Source organism: Cannabis sativa, chromosome X (assembly GCF_029168945.1).
Source record: "Cannabis sativa cultivar Pink pepper isolate KNU-18-1 chromosome X, ASM2916894v1, whole genome shotgun sequence".
Lineage (NCBI taxonomy): Eukaryota > Viridiplantae > Streptophyta > Magnoliopsida > Rosales > Cannabaceae > Cannabis > Cannabis sativa.
In genome coordinates, this window is record NC_083610.1 from 82,958,745 (window position 1) to 82,973,849 (window position 15,105).

Here is a 15,105-nt window from a genome sequence, read left to right on the forward strand (position 1 = left end):
AAAGCAGTATAACTCAAAACAACAGTAGAACACTAGTAAAACACCAGTAGAACACCAGTGAAACTTAACACAGTATACTGCAGTATGAAACTTATAAAAAAACACAGTAAAAAAGTAAAAAATACCGCCTGGCAGTATTTTTGTAAAAAAATGATAAAAGTTAGTACACCATGTAAATTTCCCTTATTAAAAATAACCCTTATTAATATGGAGCTATAGACCTACTAATAAAAGTATTATCTTTTAAAAAATTCAATGTAAAATTTTTAGTTTAATAATTATAGACTAAATACTAAAAAATCTATACAAAATTAAATAAATTAATAAAAATAATTATAATATAAGTATAAATATTTATTTATAATAAATAAGCTCTAACAAGATAAAAATTCTGAGTCCATTAACAGTTACAATATTTATCTTTAATTTATTAATATTCCACTTGGACGGTTTAACAAATTTAAACTTGTTGACACTGTAAAGTACTATTCCAAACTTTTTCAAATTTTATAAGAAAGATACCGTCCAATATATATTTTTGAAATCACAGATTAAAAAGAAAAAGTATTCTTTTTTCCCTAATTAATTTTTTACTAATTCCTCTTTCACTAAAAAGAAACTCAAAAAAGGAGATTCTCAACAAAAGCGAAAATAAAGAAAAGCTAGAAATAGAGAGCACGTGTTTTATAAGGGCACAGTCCACACACACCACTCGTCTCCGGCACGTGTAAGGGACGCTCACGATGAGTAAGTAAGTCATATTTTTTCTTTTGAAGTAGAGTAAGTAAGTCATTTAATATAAACCAAAAAAAAAAACTCTTCAGCTGGGTGGCATTGCATACTTATTTGAGGTGGACACGTGGCACAGCATCTTTAATTCCAGCCTCAATTACGAAGTGAGGATGCCACGACGACGTTTCAGGTTCCTCCCCGAGAAAAAACGGAAACAACCAACTCCCCAAATCCAAATGGCTTTTGCATCAGTACTAATATTAGGAAGAAAAGGGGAATCGATTATCGAGTCGCTCTGAATCTGATTGGGGGAGGAATTCAATTCTCTTATCCGATAATCCCAACTTTGGGATGGAATAATCGGAATTAGTACTACTTACTAGCTATTGTAATTGTATAAATTAGATGTTCTCTGGTTCCGCATTTCCAACCTCATTGCCAACTTGTACCAGTCTCATTGGCACTGCCATTATTTCGGAATCCGATTCCCTCTCACTAGTACTACTACTACCACCATTTCCACTACCCACCTTATTGTCTCTTCCTATTCTCCCCAAATGCCTATTTAATCCCAACATGCGAATTCCCAAGAAGCCCGTTTCCTTTTGCTTCTCTTTGTTTTCTCCTGACGTTTTTCCTCCCGCTTTTTCTTCTCGTATACGACTCGTTTCTGGAGCTTTCACTTCATCGGATTCTTTTCACGGAAAGAGAAGAGGGGTTTGTTTCGGAGGTTAGTGTCTGCCGATTTTAACTTTAGAAAGAATAATCACTATTGCTTGTTTTGTTCTTCTTTTGCTGTGTAAGAAACTGTTGTTTGTGGGTTTTCTTGGAAAGTTTTAGGAGTCATTACTGGGGTCAGGTAGAAAAAAATGGTTGTGGGTTTGGGTTTTGATATTGAGTAGATGACTGTTAAAGGAACAACCTTTATTTTTTTTTTCTTTTAATGTAGTGTTGGATTTTTAGGTGTTTTTTGGAGCCTAGCTGTGAAGATTGTTAGAGTGGGAACTTAACGTGGTGCCCAGGTAAGTTCGTTAAGGTGTTTTTGGGGAGTTTTTTTTCTTCTTCTTCTTGTTTTCAAACTTCGTTTCTTCGTTCTTTAGTAAAATGGTGGTTTGGGATTTCATTTCTAGTTTCTTTACTAAAGGGTCTGATGAGAAGTCTATTTTAAAGATAAGGAGCACTCGTTTAGTTGGGATTGTTACGTGACGTATTATGTTGGCTTATCTTATAGGCTTGAAATGTATTGTGTGATGTTTTCATTAAATGCTTTTGGCTTTCTTAAACATTTCGTTTTTGTCATTCCTTTCCACTGTTTGAGCTAATATATTGATCCTTATTCTGAAATTTATCAGGAATCAAACTATTGCATTCTGGTTATCCAATGGAGGAAAGTCACGGGACTATTGTAAGTGACATGAAATCACCTCGTCTTAGGAACACGGATTGCAGTGGTGGTGGTCAAGAGCCATGCATATGGTCTTCACCAGAAGGGGGGCGTAAACTTGACGTAATTGGAAAGCAAATCTTTTGTAACAGATCACTGAATATGAAGAATATTGTAGCTGTTGGATTTGATATGGATTACACTTTAGCACAATACAAGCCGGAAACTTTTGAGTCCCTTGCTTATGAAGGCACTATCAAGAAGTTGGTGTATGATTTAGGATACCCACGCGAGGTTAGTTTCCTCTGTTTTTTGTTGTTTGAGTCTGACCATTACGTGTAATGGGTTGATTAAGCTCAAATGGCTTTTGCAGTTGCTGAATTGGTCATTTGATTGGAAGTACATGGTAAGAGGTTTGGTTCTGGATAAGAAAAGAGGCAACATCTTAAAGGTTGGCATCATTTGTTTGATTTGATCTTTCTATTTTTGTTTTAAGTATGCTTCTTTAGCTTGAGTCTCATGTCTCAAAATTGTGCAGATGGATCGTCACAAGTATGTGAAAGTAGCCTACCATGGATTTAAAGAATTGTCCAAAGAAGATAAAGTTAGTATTTATGGAAGTACACTTACAAGGGATGCTTTTGATGAGCCTGACTATGCTCTCATTGATACCCTTTTTTCGCTAGCTGAAGCCTATTTATTTGCGCAATTGGTTGACTTTCGTGACAATAATCCTGGAAAAGTTCCCGACACTACAGAGTAAGAACATGACAGACTATTTCTTTTTAAGGAGGGTGCAGCATGTCAGTTAGTAATATATGATTCTGGCCATGATTTTGTCTGTAATTTATGTTTTATGTCCTCCAGTTATGCTCGCATGTATAGAGATGTTCGAGCAGCAGTTGATCTGTGTCATCGTGATGGAACTTTAAAGCAAATGGTTGCAAAGGATCCTAAAAGGTCTGTTCACTGGTTTGTTTTGAATTATCAGATTATGACTCATTAAATAAACTATTCAATTGTATGGTGGTGCTACAGTATTGGGTAAAGTGAAGTTGGTTAACTGGGCCTTTTTCTTCTCAAGTACTACAACCACCATTTAATCTGAAAAAGATACCCTATAAAAATTGACAGTGAGCATCTGTGATTGTGACACCTGCTTTTGGTCCTGCTTACTAGGTATATCAATGAAGATACTTCGATAGTGCCCATGCTCAAAATGCTCAGAGATTCTGGTCGAGCTACATTCTTGGTGACAAACAGGTATTGAGCTTCTTTTTTTATTTTTCTTGGTCAATGTACTTCAAATATGGTAATATTATTGATTGGATATTCTTTAAATTGCATAACTTACAGTTTGTGGGACTATACAAACATTGTGATGAATTTTCTCTGTGGAGCCCGAACAATGGATGGAATTAGAAAATGCAACTTTGATTGGCTTCAATACTTTGATGTTGTCATCACTGGCAGGTACTGTTCTCTTTTGATTCTGGAACTATTAGACCATGTAACATTTGGGAAAACATAATGTGATTTTACTTCAATCATGCATCTGTGGCTTAGGATAATTCATTTTTCTGTGTATATTAATAGTTCATTTTTAATCAATTGTCTATGCAGTGCAAAGCCGGGATTCTTTCATGATGATAGTCGTGCAAACTTGTTTGAAGTTGAACCCGTGTCTGGGATGCTACTCAATACTGATAATGGCTCTCCTATGCCTCAGGTTAGTTGCAAGATGTGAATTTTGGATAAACTTATCCTTCTGTTTTAGCTCTTTTTTTTCTCAATTTTATTGATTACTTTTTATTATGCATGAAAAAGGTGGGAGACACTTCACCTAGCTTTTCAGTGAAGGGACCGAACAAGTCATGTAGAGTTTTCCAGGTAACTAATTTCCATTTTTAAATGATATATAACAGCATTTCTAATATTCCAGAATGTATCATTACCCTATATATTCATCTTTTAATGAAAATAAAATAATAAGAGTTCCAATGGTGTTATACTCAATTACTTGAAATGTGGTCAGATAACATCCTTTTCAGGTTAGGTATGGTTCGATTATCCCACACCCTTCTTAATTTTAATTGAGGCTACCAATATTTACAAATTCTAAATCGATGACGTGCATTTGCTATTTTGAAGTTTTCTAATGTCTTTATTCCTGTCGGTGTTCAGGGAGGCAATGTTGGCCATCTGCATAAATTACTTACAATTGAGTCAAGCTCTCAGGTGAATTGTTTCTTCTATATGTTTACTAGATTGAAGTATATGTATGGTTAGAACTGTTTGTTCAGTAAGAATTTCAAAATGTTTTGTACAGTTTGTGTTTTTTAATTTGTTCATTTACTTTTTAACTTGTATCTTTTCAATAGGTTCTCTATGTTGGGGATCATATCTACGGAGATATCCTACGAAGCAAGAAAGTTCTTGGTACATTTATGTATACATACATCAATGAACTAGGATTGCTGCTCTATTTCATGTCTTGGATGCACATTTGTGATTAATGTGCCTAATATACATTTTAAGAATGCTGCTCTCTGTTTTCTCACATTTGCCATTATGTGTAGGGTGGAGGACAATGCTTGTTGTTCCAGAGCTAGAGCAGGAGGTTGAACTACTTTGGAAATTGAGAGATACCCGCAAGGTGTCTAATAGAACTTTTGGTTATTAAAATCTTTCAGTAAAGTTTTAAATATAGTTAGCAAACATGAGCTGACATTCTTTGATTTGTTTGGGTTAAAGACAAACATCTATTGACGTAGTTTATGCAGGAACTTCGATTGTTAAGGAATCATCGTGATCTCATTGAAGACAAAATTCATCATTTGAAATGGTCTCTCAAGTATGTATTTATCCATAATGCCATTATACTTTATTGTTCACTTGAAAACAAAATATTTACATTCAAGTTTGATTCTGCGTTTCAGATTTGACGATATCAATGAAGAGGAGAAGCGAAAATTAACTTCTGAGCTAGATGTTTTAGAGGTTAGGCCATTTTCCAACAATAATTACTTTCTCATCTAACTCAGCACATTATATAAAGAAAAGAACAATTGAAAAATTACCTTTTTTTGAATGTTTAGAACTTACGTCGGATGGGTTTGTTGACTTCCTTAAATTTTGTTTCCATTAACTTAACAGTCTGAAAGAGAGCAAGTGCGTTTAAGTCATCAACAAGCTCAACGGGAAAATCATCACAAGGTAGAGATTTTATCCATCCCATATGACAATTTTCATAAAATTTATCTGAGATTAAGTTTTAGAGTTTGAATTGTTGTTTCTTTTGGCCTTTTTTCACAGTTCCATACTGTCTGGGGACAACTCATGAAGACTGGCTATCAGAACTCTCGTTTTGCACATCAGGTATGATATTATATAACCTCTTTACTGTAACTCAGTTTTTAATGTTTATTGAGATATTATGAAATACATAATATATATTTATTGGGAGATATTTTTTGGGGGTGGTGGGGTGGTTGATTTTATTGTTGTTGCATTTGGTGCAGGTTGAGAGATTTGCCTGCCTGTATACCAGTCAAGTGTCAAACTTAAGCTTGTACTCTCCAGACAAATACTACAGACCTAGTGAAGACTTTATGCCCCATGAGTTTGATATCTTCATGTGAGCTATGTTTGGTTGGGAGGAAGCATGAATGAACATAGACCTCTTTTACAATAATGAAATTTAACTTAACATACAAAGCCGTGGGTTTAATTAGCAGCTGAATTGTCCATTCCCTCTTTGCTTTTAGTTTTAGCCCAAAAACTGGCACTTTGTAATGTAAGACTGAAATCTCAGTTTTTCTTTTCAACATTAAAATGTCGGACCCAACTTTTTAATTCACATTGTGAAAATTTATGTATTTATTGCTCTGATAGAGGTGGTACGGTTTAGGTAAGGGGTACACACACTCTTCTTTTAACATTTATTACGATGATAAAATTTCATCATTTTCAGTCCACTTGACAGAACAGAAGAGTCTGAAAAGACTACAAAAAATCTTCTTGGTCCTTGATATTTTTTTTTTTTAATTTTGGGTAAGTAACTATACACACTTTTTAAAATCAGTGATTCAGTAGATTTTCTTTTTATTTCGGTATTTAGTGTGGATGACAAAATTCCTTTTAAGAGTGTGTGTGTAACACATTTTTTTCTTTATTTTTATTTTGTTATCTACTAGAATTGGAAAATTTGACATCCTACTATCCACAATTAAAATAATATGCTAAATTGTTTCAAAAAAAAAAATATATGCTAAATTGTATTGGAAACAAGGTCTTTAGTTTTTTTTTTTTTTTTGAAAATGTGTTTCTGTATGAGTTGTCAAAAGTGTCCCTCCCATTCAACCAACCGTCTTTGTCCTCTCCTTTTCTCTACCCACAGCCATTAAAGGAACCCTCAAAAGTCAAAATCTCACCCATTCTTCTTATGTCCTCCTCACCGTGTTGTTTGTAGTGTTGTAAATATAGGTTGGATTTTTTTGAACATGACACGAATTCAAGAGATATGAGCACGACCAAAAACGAAAAAAAAAATATAAGCACAAACACAACATGATACTATAAATTAACACGACACGACACGATATACAAAATATGAACTTAAGCACGACACGACACGACAAACCCAAATAACATAGCACGTTAAAAACCTTATGATTTGATAATAGTAATAATAATAATATGAATATTTGCTTACAAATGCAAGAAGTCGATGACAATTGTATGTATTTGGGTATACTTAATATTATGGGACAAAATAAATCAGTAGTTCTTGGTTTTTTGATAGAAAGAGTTCAAAAGAATATACAAAGTTGGGACGCTAAGTTTCCTTCAAAAGTTGGTAAGGAGGTGCTTCTAAAGATGGCTGCTCAGTCGCTTCCTAATTTTGCAATTAGTTTGTCTGATGAACAAGTATTGGTGGAAATCTTCATCGAACTCGGAGTCTTAAGGATATTTAATGGATGAGTTGGGATCGATTGAGTGCTCATAAGTTGAAAGGTGGGATAGGGTTTCGACATCTGAGGGATTTTAACTTAGCATTATTGGGGAAACAAGCTTATCGGTTACTTACAAGGTTGAATTCTCTTGTTGCCCAAATCTACAAAGCTAGGTAATAATCTCATGAGTGCCAATCCAAATTCTATTTGGAGGAGCATTTTGGAGACTCAAAGTTTAATTAAGTGGCCTTCGGAGGAGGGTGGGTTGGATGTTGATGTTGGGATTTTGGAGGGTGCATGGCTACTTGATGATTCTTGGGTTACTTCTCATCATCCAACACTAATCAACAAGAAGGTGGTGAGCTTTATAGTTTCAGGACGGTTTAAATGGGATGACCGGATGAGAAGGTGGTCAGGAACCTTTTCAATGATCAAGATGCAACACTAATTTTATGTATTCCTTTCTGTGAGAATTATTTGGAGGATTCGTAGTTTTGGGAAAAGGAAAGGTCTGGATGTAATACTGTGAAGAGTGTTTATAAGTTGATTCAAGATGCTAGGGCAAATCAAGGTAGGCTAAATAGTTCCAAATTTTGAAGGAAATTGTGGATATTACTAAAAAATGAGTGTTTGTTAGTAAATAGTCAAATTTTAATAATTCTAATGCTATTTTTATTTGATTATCTGCAAAATATTACTAAAAAAGTATATAAAAAATAATTGAAGCTATAAAAAATACATACAAGTTAGTAATTATCTTATTAATTGTAAAAATAAAATGTGTAAAAATAGAGTACAAATTTGAGCATTTATAAGAAAATAAGACGGCTCAAGTAAAACTTGGTACAAATTCGAGCACAATACAAAAATACAAGTTCCGTGCTAGACCTACTTTTAAAAAATAGTACGATATGACATAACTCATATTTTTTTTATATAGCATAATATGACACAACCCATATTTTTTATAACACGACACGACATGACACATATTTACATCACATTCCTTTTAATGTTTTCATGATTAATCCATACGAAATAATGTTTTAATGATTAAGATATCAAATCTAAATTCGTGATAGGATTGTAATGGAGTAAATACTGTATTTTGTATAATTAAATTTATAAAAGTATATAAAATCTAAAATTTAAACTCTAAAAAAAAAAAGTTATACGATACTTACTAATTTATATAATTCAAGCACATTATACATGATTTATTAGTTTGTTCGCATATTTCCATTTAAAATTTAAAATCAGCAAAATTTTGCATAAAAATGATAATTTGCAATAATCTCATAAAAACTTAATTTTGGAGACTCAAAGTGGCTTATGGTCCTAAAAAGTTGATTTTTAAAGACAAAAACGATACCGAAAAGATACAATTTAGATAGTGAAATAGAAGTGAAATGTTCTAATCACAAAAAAAAAAAATAAATAAATAAATACATAAATAAAAAAATGACGGCCTTAAGTTATGGCTTATACATCGAAAGTAGATTTTTGGAAGTCCAAAATGATGCAATAAAGCAATGTTGTTGTTTGAATGCAAAATTTAAAAAAAAAAATTAAGTGGCGTTTGGTAATACTTTTTTAATTAGTTTTTTGTTTTTAAAATTATAAAAGTAAAAATATTTTTTAAAAAAATGTTCTATAAAACTGTTTTCACTTTTAATTTTTTAATTGAGAATTAATTTTTTTTTCTTTTTAAAAAAAAAGTCACTTTCAATATTTTTTTAAACAGTTTTTTTTTAATTAACATAAACTCCGACCAGATCCGGACCCAAATCTCTCCCCATGGCCCTGGCGCTGAACCCGACCTCTGACCCGAATCCGAGTCTGACTCCGAACCTAGATCCTACTTAAATAAAATCAAAAACTAAAAATAAAATAAACTTTACAGAAGACACTTTTGTTTTCTGTTTTTTAAAATTGAAAAACAAAAGTGGTTACAGATCGCATTTTTATTTTTCAAAAATAAAATTTTTAAAAAGAAAATTTTTACTTTCGTTTTGTGATTAAAAAATTAAAAAATAAAAGTGTTATCAAACGACATCTTATTTTTATGTTTTGAGGCGGGGATAATGGCCTTAAACACAATTTGAGTGTAAAATTATAATTTTTAAGTTTTTATTACATGAATAAAAAAATTACCTGATCATACATCAACAATTCATCAATTCAGAATTTACAATTCTACATTGATTCACTTCCAAAATAAAGTTTTTATGGCACTAACAAAGTCTCAAAAAATTAAATTTTTTTGGGACCATTGTGAGTCGTTATTTTAATATTATCTTTTTTAATCTCTGAAATAAAGTTTTGAAGCGATCATTGAAAGACAATCAAAATGACATCCTTTTGCATTATTTTCGGTCTCTAAAATTTACATAGAACTATCGCAAACTATCAGTTTAATATCGTTTGAGCGTCTAAAACCAAGTTTTAACGAGACAATCGCAAACCATCATTTTAAACATTGTTTTTGTTTGAAAATATGTGAATTTCCAATTTTGAGATTTTGTTTTTTAAGGAAAAAGAAATCCTCAAACAAAACAAATAAATCATGAAAGATGTTTGAAACAGATAATATAGTGTTTTGTGAGTTTTGTAAGTTTTAAATCATCAAAAACACTAAAAAAAAATTGATAGTGAATAATGGGTTCTTCTACGTTGAGAGGAGATGACGTTAACTGTTTTAATGGTGTTAATGGATATTCTGATGTGGTTCAATGGAGGATCAGATTTTTTTTTTTTTTTTTTTTTGGAATTGGTGGGGTGCTTTGCCGTGGGTAGAGAGGAGAGAAAGGGAAGAGGAGAGAAGATAAGAGAAGAAGGAGAAGTGAAACATTTTTTCAGATAATTATTAAAAATAATAGAACAGAAGCTCAAATTTCTCTTTTAGCATTTGCTTTGTAAATATTCCTTCAAGTAAAAGCAAGAATCACCATTTATTGGGAATATAGATAAATTCTACGTAACATGTATATATATAATTCGGAAATATCAATTACATCTAAAGTTGGCTTGGGCAATAAAAACATGCTTTCAGAACCAAGTACTACTAGCTTTTAAATCACCAAGCTCCAAAATTTATATCTCCACATCCAAAATCATGGTGGGTGAAAAGGGCTGTACTAAACCAAAAGCAATTCAACACAGGCTCGGATGATATGGAACCATGGAACTGGTTGGTTGAGTTGTGGAAGTGGAAGTGGAACGACAACGTTGAGTAGTTCCCATCCCATTCCCACTGGATAAACTCCCAAGAAACGCTCTTTTAAACTTTAATGCTCGTCTTGCTTTTCCATGTCTTGCATTTCAACAGGTTCAGGGAAAATCTCACTAGACAATCTTTTGTTGGAAGATGAGTGATCATTACCACCACTGCCCTGAGACCCCACTCTACTAGACTGTTTGAAGCTGCTGAAATTCTCTCTGTTCCCGTAGCCCGGTACAGCAGCAATATCAGATGATGAGCTGTGCCTCCAGCTTCCGAAGAAGGCAGCACTCCAAGACAACCGAGATGATGTCGTCCGCAGTCTCGCAGAGCTGGAACCCTCCATTCTCACTACCTTCAAAGGGTTCTCCAATGCTTTGAGAATGTGTTTCATGAGGGGGCGTTTTGATGGCTTCGGGTTTAAGCATGATCTTGCTACAATTGCCATGGCCCATACCTCTTCCAAGAGATCTTCATCAACAATCAGAGATGGATCAAGGATCTTGTTTATGAGTTCTTTGTCATACATACTGATGTTACGCACAGTATTGTCCAACCAATCTTTTGTGGTGGCATCGTCTGTTTTGCTGATGCCAAGCTTACCAGTCACGAGCTCAAGTAATACCTTTCCAAAACTGTAAACATCTTGAGTGCAAATTGCCAAAGAAGAGGCTGTCCATTACAAAGAAAAAAGGAAACAAAGTTCACATTATTGATTTGAAAATGAAAGATGAAATGCTTATGAGCAAGTAGTTTGTTTTTGTCATCTCATTTGAGTATGACGATAAAGAAGTTCAGACAAAGTAAAGATACTCACCAGAAGGGCCAGGCTCAGATGTTCTGCAAAATAACAAGTAAATGTAATTTGTGAGTCCACGATTGTGTATTAGAAGCTTAGTGAAACCATACAAGTACTTAAGATGAAATAAGTCTAACAATGTTCACCACAACCAAAAAATAGAGTAAGGGTCAGCTTAAAAGACTTACTGTTGCTTCCTCAATAACCTGTTGAGAACCTTTTGGTTAGCATCCCCTTCTTGGATATGGACCTCACTCAAGCTTCCGATTCGCACCTCATATTTATCATCTAGAAGAATACTACTTGCTTGAATATCCCTTTAATCATGGAAAGTAAATTATACTGTTAGTACTTGAGGAGTGGAAAATGCAGACAAGAATCATGTTCTTCCACTTTTTAAAAATGTATAATCCAACACTATATATTATAAATATCGACTGAAAAAGATAAACCACCAACAAGAATATATACTCAACAACTTCAGCAATACTTGTTACCTACCATTGACAATTATATCATGAAAGTTTTTTCATTAAAGAAAAAATAGATCATATATTAAAGTATGCAATAAAGTTCTTGACTAAATCAACGAATTCAGAATTCAGAAGCAGAGAGCGAAAATGTAGGCATACCTATGAACAAAGGGGGGACTGCATTCATGGTGTAGGTAAACAAGAAATTCCGCAGCTCCTATTGCAATCTTTAACCTTGTAATCCAATCCATGGATTGTAACCCATCATCTCCCAAACTCACAATACTGTGCAACGAATTGCCCAAATCTCCATTTGGCATGTACTTGTAAACCAAAAACTTCTCGTTCTCATTCTCCAAGCAGTGTCCCAATAGTGGGACTAGTCTTGTATGGGAAGCTTTGCGGAAGAACTCCAATTCCATCATATATGATTCGTTCTTGCAAGAACTCAAGTCCACCTTCTTAATAACTACCGGGGTTCCTTCTAAAAGCCCTTTAAACAGGATTCCGGAGTGTCCATGCTTGATGAGATTTGTGTCACTAAAATCATCAGTGAAGTGGACAATCTGCTCGTAAGTAAACGACTCTCCCAGACCTGAAAGGTATACTAGATCTTTAGGAAATGAAGGGTTGGCTCTTTCTGATACAGGCTCTGCATTTGCAACCCCTCTTTCACTTCCAACGTTCTTATTGCGACATTTTAGCAACACTACGAGAACCAATACTAGAAGCACAATGAAGCCAAATCCACCAAATACTCCAACCAGTATGAATATCAGTCTATTTCTGCTCTTCAATTCTAATTCTTGGGGACTTGTTGGTTTTGGGATCCCAGGATTTTCAAAAATTAAGTTCCTCTCAGCATAGAAGTTTGTACAATCCTGCAAATTTCTCTGATTCGGCAACTGTAGGCAATTTTTTGAAAGATTAGCATTATTACCTGAACTTTCATATACCTTTCCTTGGAAATAATTACCAGACAAATCAAAGAAACGCAATTGCCAGAGTGAAGAAGTCAAATTTCCATATAAAAAGTTGTTTGAGAGGTTGAAAGTGGCATTCTTCGTACTGAAATTTGAGCTCGGAATTTGCAGAGCTCCAGTAAAATTGTTTCCAGATAAATCAAGTAACTGCAAGTTGGGAATAGACCAGAGTGAACCAGGAAGAGCACCATCGAGTTTATTGTCACTCAGAACCACAACCCGCAGCTGAGAAAGGCTTGAAAACAAGCCCTTTGGCAATGGACCCTCTAGACCATTAGCACTAATATCAATAACCCTCAAGCTCCTCAAACCCGTGAATTCTTTAGGAAATGACCCAGTAAAAAAATTCTTGCTACAATTTAGCTCAACAAGTCGAGAAAGTTTATTCAACTGAACAGGTATAGAAGCGGTAAGACTATTATCAGAAGTACTTAAAAACTCAAGTCTCGAGAGGTTACCTAAACCTGATGGAATCGACCCAGAAAAGAAATTTGAGGAGAGGTCAAGAGTAGTAAGATTTCGAAGTGAGGTAAACTCGAACGGAATCGACCCGGTGAGAGAATTACGGGAAAGATTAAGAACTGATAGCTCTGATAATTGCCCCATTGAAGAAGGGATGCTACCGGAAAGGCTATTATCAGAGAGATCCAAGGAACGAAGATTGATCAAACCGCCAAGCGACTGAGGTATTGGACCAATAATCAAACACGACCGGAGGTCGAGCACCTCAAGTACATTAAGGCTTTCGCCAAACAAGTCGGGTATAGGCCCAGGAAGCAAAAACCCGGACGCGTTGAAAGAAGTAAGGAGAGTCAAATTGGCTAGGCCATCGACGGCGAACTGGGGTTGGCGTCGGCCTTTCTGGGTTCGCCGGAGTCCCGAGACAGTAAGCCCAACGACTCGACCATTTTGGTTGCACTGGACTCCGGGCCAACTACACGGATTGACCTTTATAGGCCAATCTCTTCCTCTAAGCCCAAGTGACGACCGGAGGCCAAGTAACGCCGACCACTCAGCTCTGGAGCTTAACCTCACTTGCTGAGCTAAACCCCACTGAATAAAAAAGGCAAAAAGAAAAACCGTGAAAAAACAAACTTGAGCTTTCATGGCTACTTCTGATGATATTCAGCTGAAGTTCATATACGAAGCTTTCATTTCATCTTCTTGACTTCACAACCTTAGTTTAGAGTCTCACACTACAGAAAATGGGATTCTCTTTGGGGCAATGAACCCAAAGGAAGAAACTTTTTCTTTTTTTCTCTTTGGTTGGGTTTCCGAGAAATTCTAAGCTCCAATCACGAGCTTCAATTTTGCATGCTTCGTTCCTCCTCTCGAAACACACAACCCAATAGCAGAAACGACACCGGAACAAGAATTATGTATCTATATTAAATATTGTATACAAATATATACAATCTTTTACTCTGAAATAATCTTAATTAGAGCTCAGTATAGATGTGGACATTGAGATGGCACGGGGTTTGAAGAAGAAGGTAAAACAATAAATGAAGACAATAACAACCATGGCCAACTGCATGAACTGTTTTTCTCTGCAGGACACCGGAGCTATTAATGAACCTGGAACTGGGAGCTTTCTTCAGTCTCGCAATTATTATTTTGGGATGTGTTTTTGCAATTGCTGCTGGTGCGGTGGTGGTGGTGAATGGTGAATGGTGATGGTGTAGTGTTGGGAATATCTAATAAGTTTTTTCTTACAGAAATGTCGAGATCACAATGTTGTACCGCTATCGGTACATTTTAATATTAGGTCCTATTAAAACTTTATATAAATTAATATGTAAATATATGAAAGATTTATGAAAAGCAGAATAAAAAGAATTACTCTTTTGAGCTTGGGGAGCATAACTTATATTTACAAGTGATATAATATTAATTAATTTTTAGAATATTTTAATAATTAATTTTTTAAAAAAATAAGTAATAAATATTTGATAAATCAAAATTTGAATATAATTAAAATATTTATAGTTAATTAATTATGTATTTTATAAATTCAAACAAATCTAATATTTGATCTATCACACAAAATATTTACATCAGTCCCACATATTTTTATTAAATAAATAATATAATAAATTATTAGGTGACACGTTGGTAGGGTGTTGAACACTAAATAACAATGTTCTTTTTCTTATGGGTTCTTCCTTGGTGTTTCTTGGACCCAATGTTGACCTATTCTTTGCTCTATTTAAGGCCATAAGCTTTCATGTTTAATTAGAGATAAATGTTAAAAGCTACCAACCGATATTAGTATAATTCAGTATTAATTAGATACTAAATAATTTAATTTAAATCACTAATCATTTATAAAGCAGCAATATGTGATGATATTAGGCACATATTGTAACTAGCTTAAAGTAAGCCGCCTCAACCGAAATTTCAATCTTTGAAAGGAAAACAAGGACAACTCCAGCATAAAACAAAATTTGAAAAGTTATTAAAAATTGTAGGGCCCCTTTGTACCCACATTTGAATTTTGATGATTTTCTTTTTTTCTCTTAAATTAAAATATTGGGTTTTCTATTTCAAAAAAAAAAA

At 34.1% G+C, this 15,105-nt stretch overlaps 2 protein-coding genes across 3 annotated transcripts; one reads left to right on the plus strand and one right to left on the minus strand.

Moving 5' to 3' along the window:
- Positions 1-724: 724 nt before the first annotated feature.
- LOC115700814 (uncharacterized) lies at positions 725-5,994 on the plus strand. 2 transcript variants are annotated; one of them, XM_030628484.2, is made up of 17 exons: positions 725-1,462; positions 2,085-2,410; positions 2,490-2,567; positions 2,655-2,875; positions 2,984-3,076; positions 3,296-3,379; positions 3,473-3,589; positions 3,740-3,845; positions 3,944-4,006; positions 4,301-4,354; positions 4,498-4,555; positions 4,696-4,772; positions 4,900-4,970; positions 5,056-5,116; positions 5,273-5,332; positions 5,432-5,494; positions 5,638-5,994. In XM_030628484.2, the coding sequence occupies exons 1-17, from the start codon at positions 1,138-1,140 to the stop codon at positions 5,755-5,757; spliced, it is 1,977 nt and encodes a 658-aa protein (XP_030484344.2). In that variant the 5' UTR covers positions 725-1,137; the 3' UTR covers positions 5,758-5,994. The 2 variants fall into 2 exon arrangements, with proteins under 2 accessions (XP_030484344.2, XP_030484336.2); XM_030628476.2 differs by having other exon boundaries at positions 803-1,462; positions 4,891-4,970.
- Positions 5,995-9,964: 3,970 nt separating this feature from the next.
- Positions 9,965-14,396, minus strand: LOC115700834 (probable LRR receptor-like serine/threonine-protein kinase At2g16250). The gene is made up of 4 exons (XM_030628502.2): positions 11,723-14,396; positions 11,279-11,407; positions 11,109-11,131; positions 9,965-10,963 (listed from the first exon to the last, which is right to left on the minus strand). The coding sequence occupies exons 1-4, from the start codon at positions 13,651-13,653 to the stop codon at positions 10,359-10,361; spliced, it is 2,688 nt and encodes an 895-aa protein (XP_030484362.1). The 5' UTR covers positions 13,654-14,396; the 3' UTR covers positions 9,965-10,358.
- Positions 14,397-15,105: the final 709 nt, after the last annotated feature.

Coding starts and splice junctions, on each gene's coding strand:
- LOC115700814 (XM_030628476.2), top strand. CDS start 1,138: ATGTTCTCTGGTTCCGCATTTCCAACCTCATTGCCAACTTGTACCAGT. Junction 3,846..3,943: donor ATGGCTCTCCTATGCCTCAG/GTTAGTTGCAAG, acceptor TGCATGAAAAAG/GTGGGAGACACTTCACCTAG. Junction 5,117..5,272: donor CTGAGCTAGATGTTTTAGAG/GTTAGGCCATTT, acceptor TTAACTTAACAG/TCTGAAAGAGAGCAAGTGCG.
- LOC115700834 (XM_030628502.2), bottom strand. CDS start 13,653: ATGAAAGCTCAAGTTTGTTTTTTCACGGTTTTTCTTTTTGCCTTTTTT. Junction 11,408..11,722: donor AGTCCCCCCTTTGTTCATAG/GTATGCCTACAT, acceptor CCATGATTAAAG/GGATATTCAAGCAAGTAGTA. Junction 10,964..11,108: donor ATCTGAGCCTGGCCCTTCTG/GTGAGTATCTTT, acceptor TGTAATGGACAG/CCTCTTCTTTGGCAATTTGC.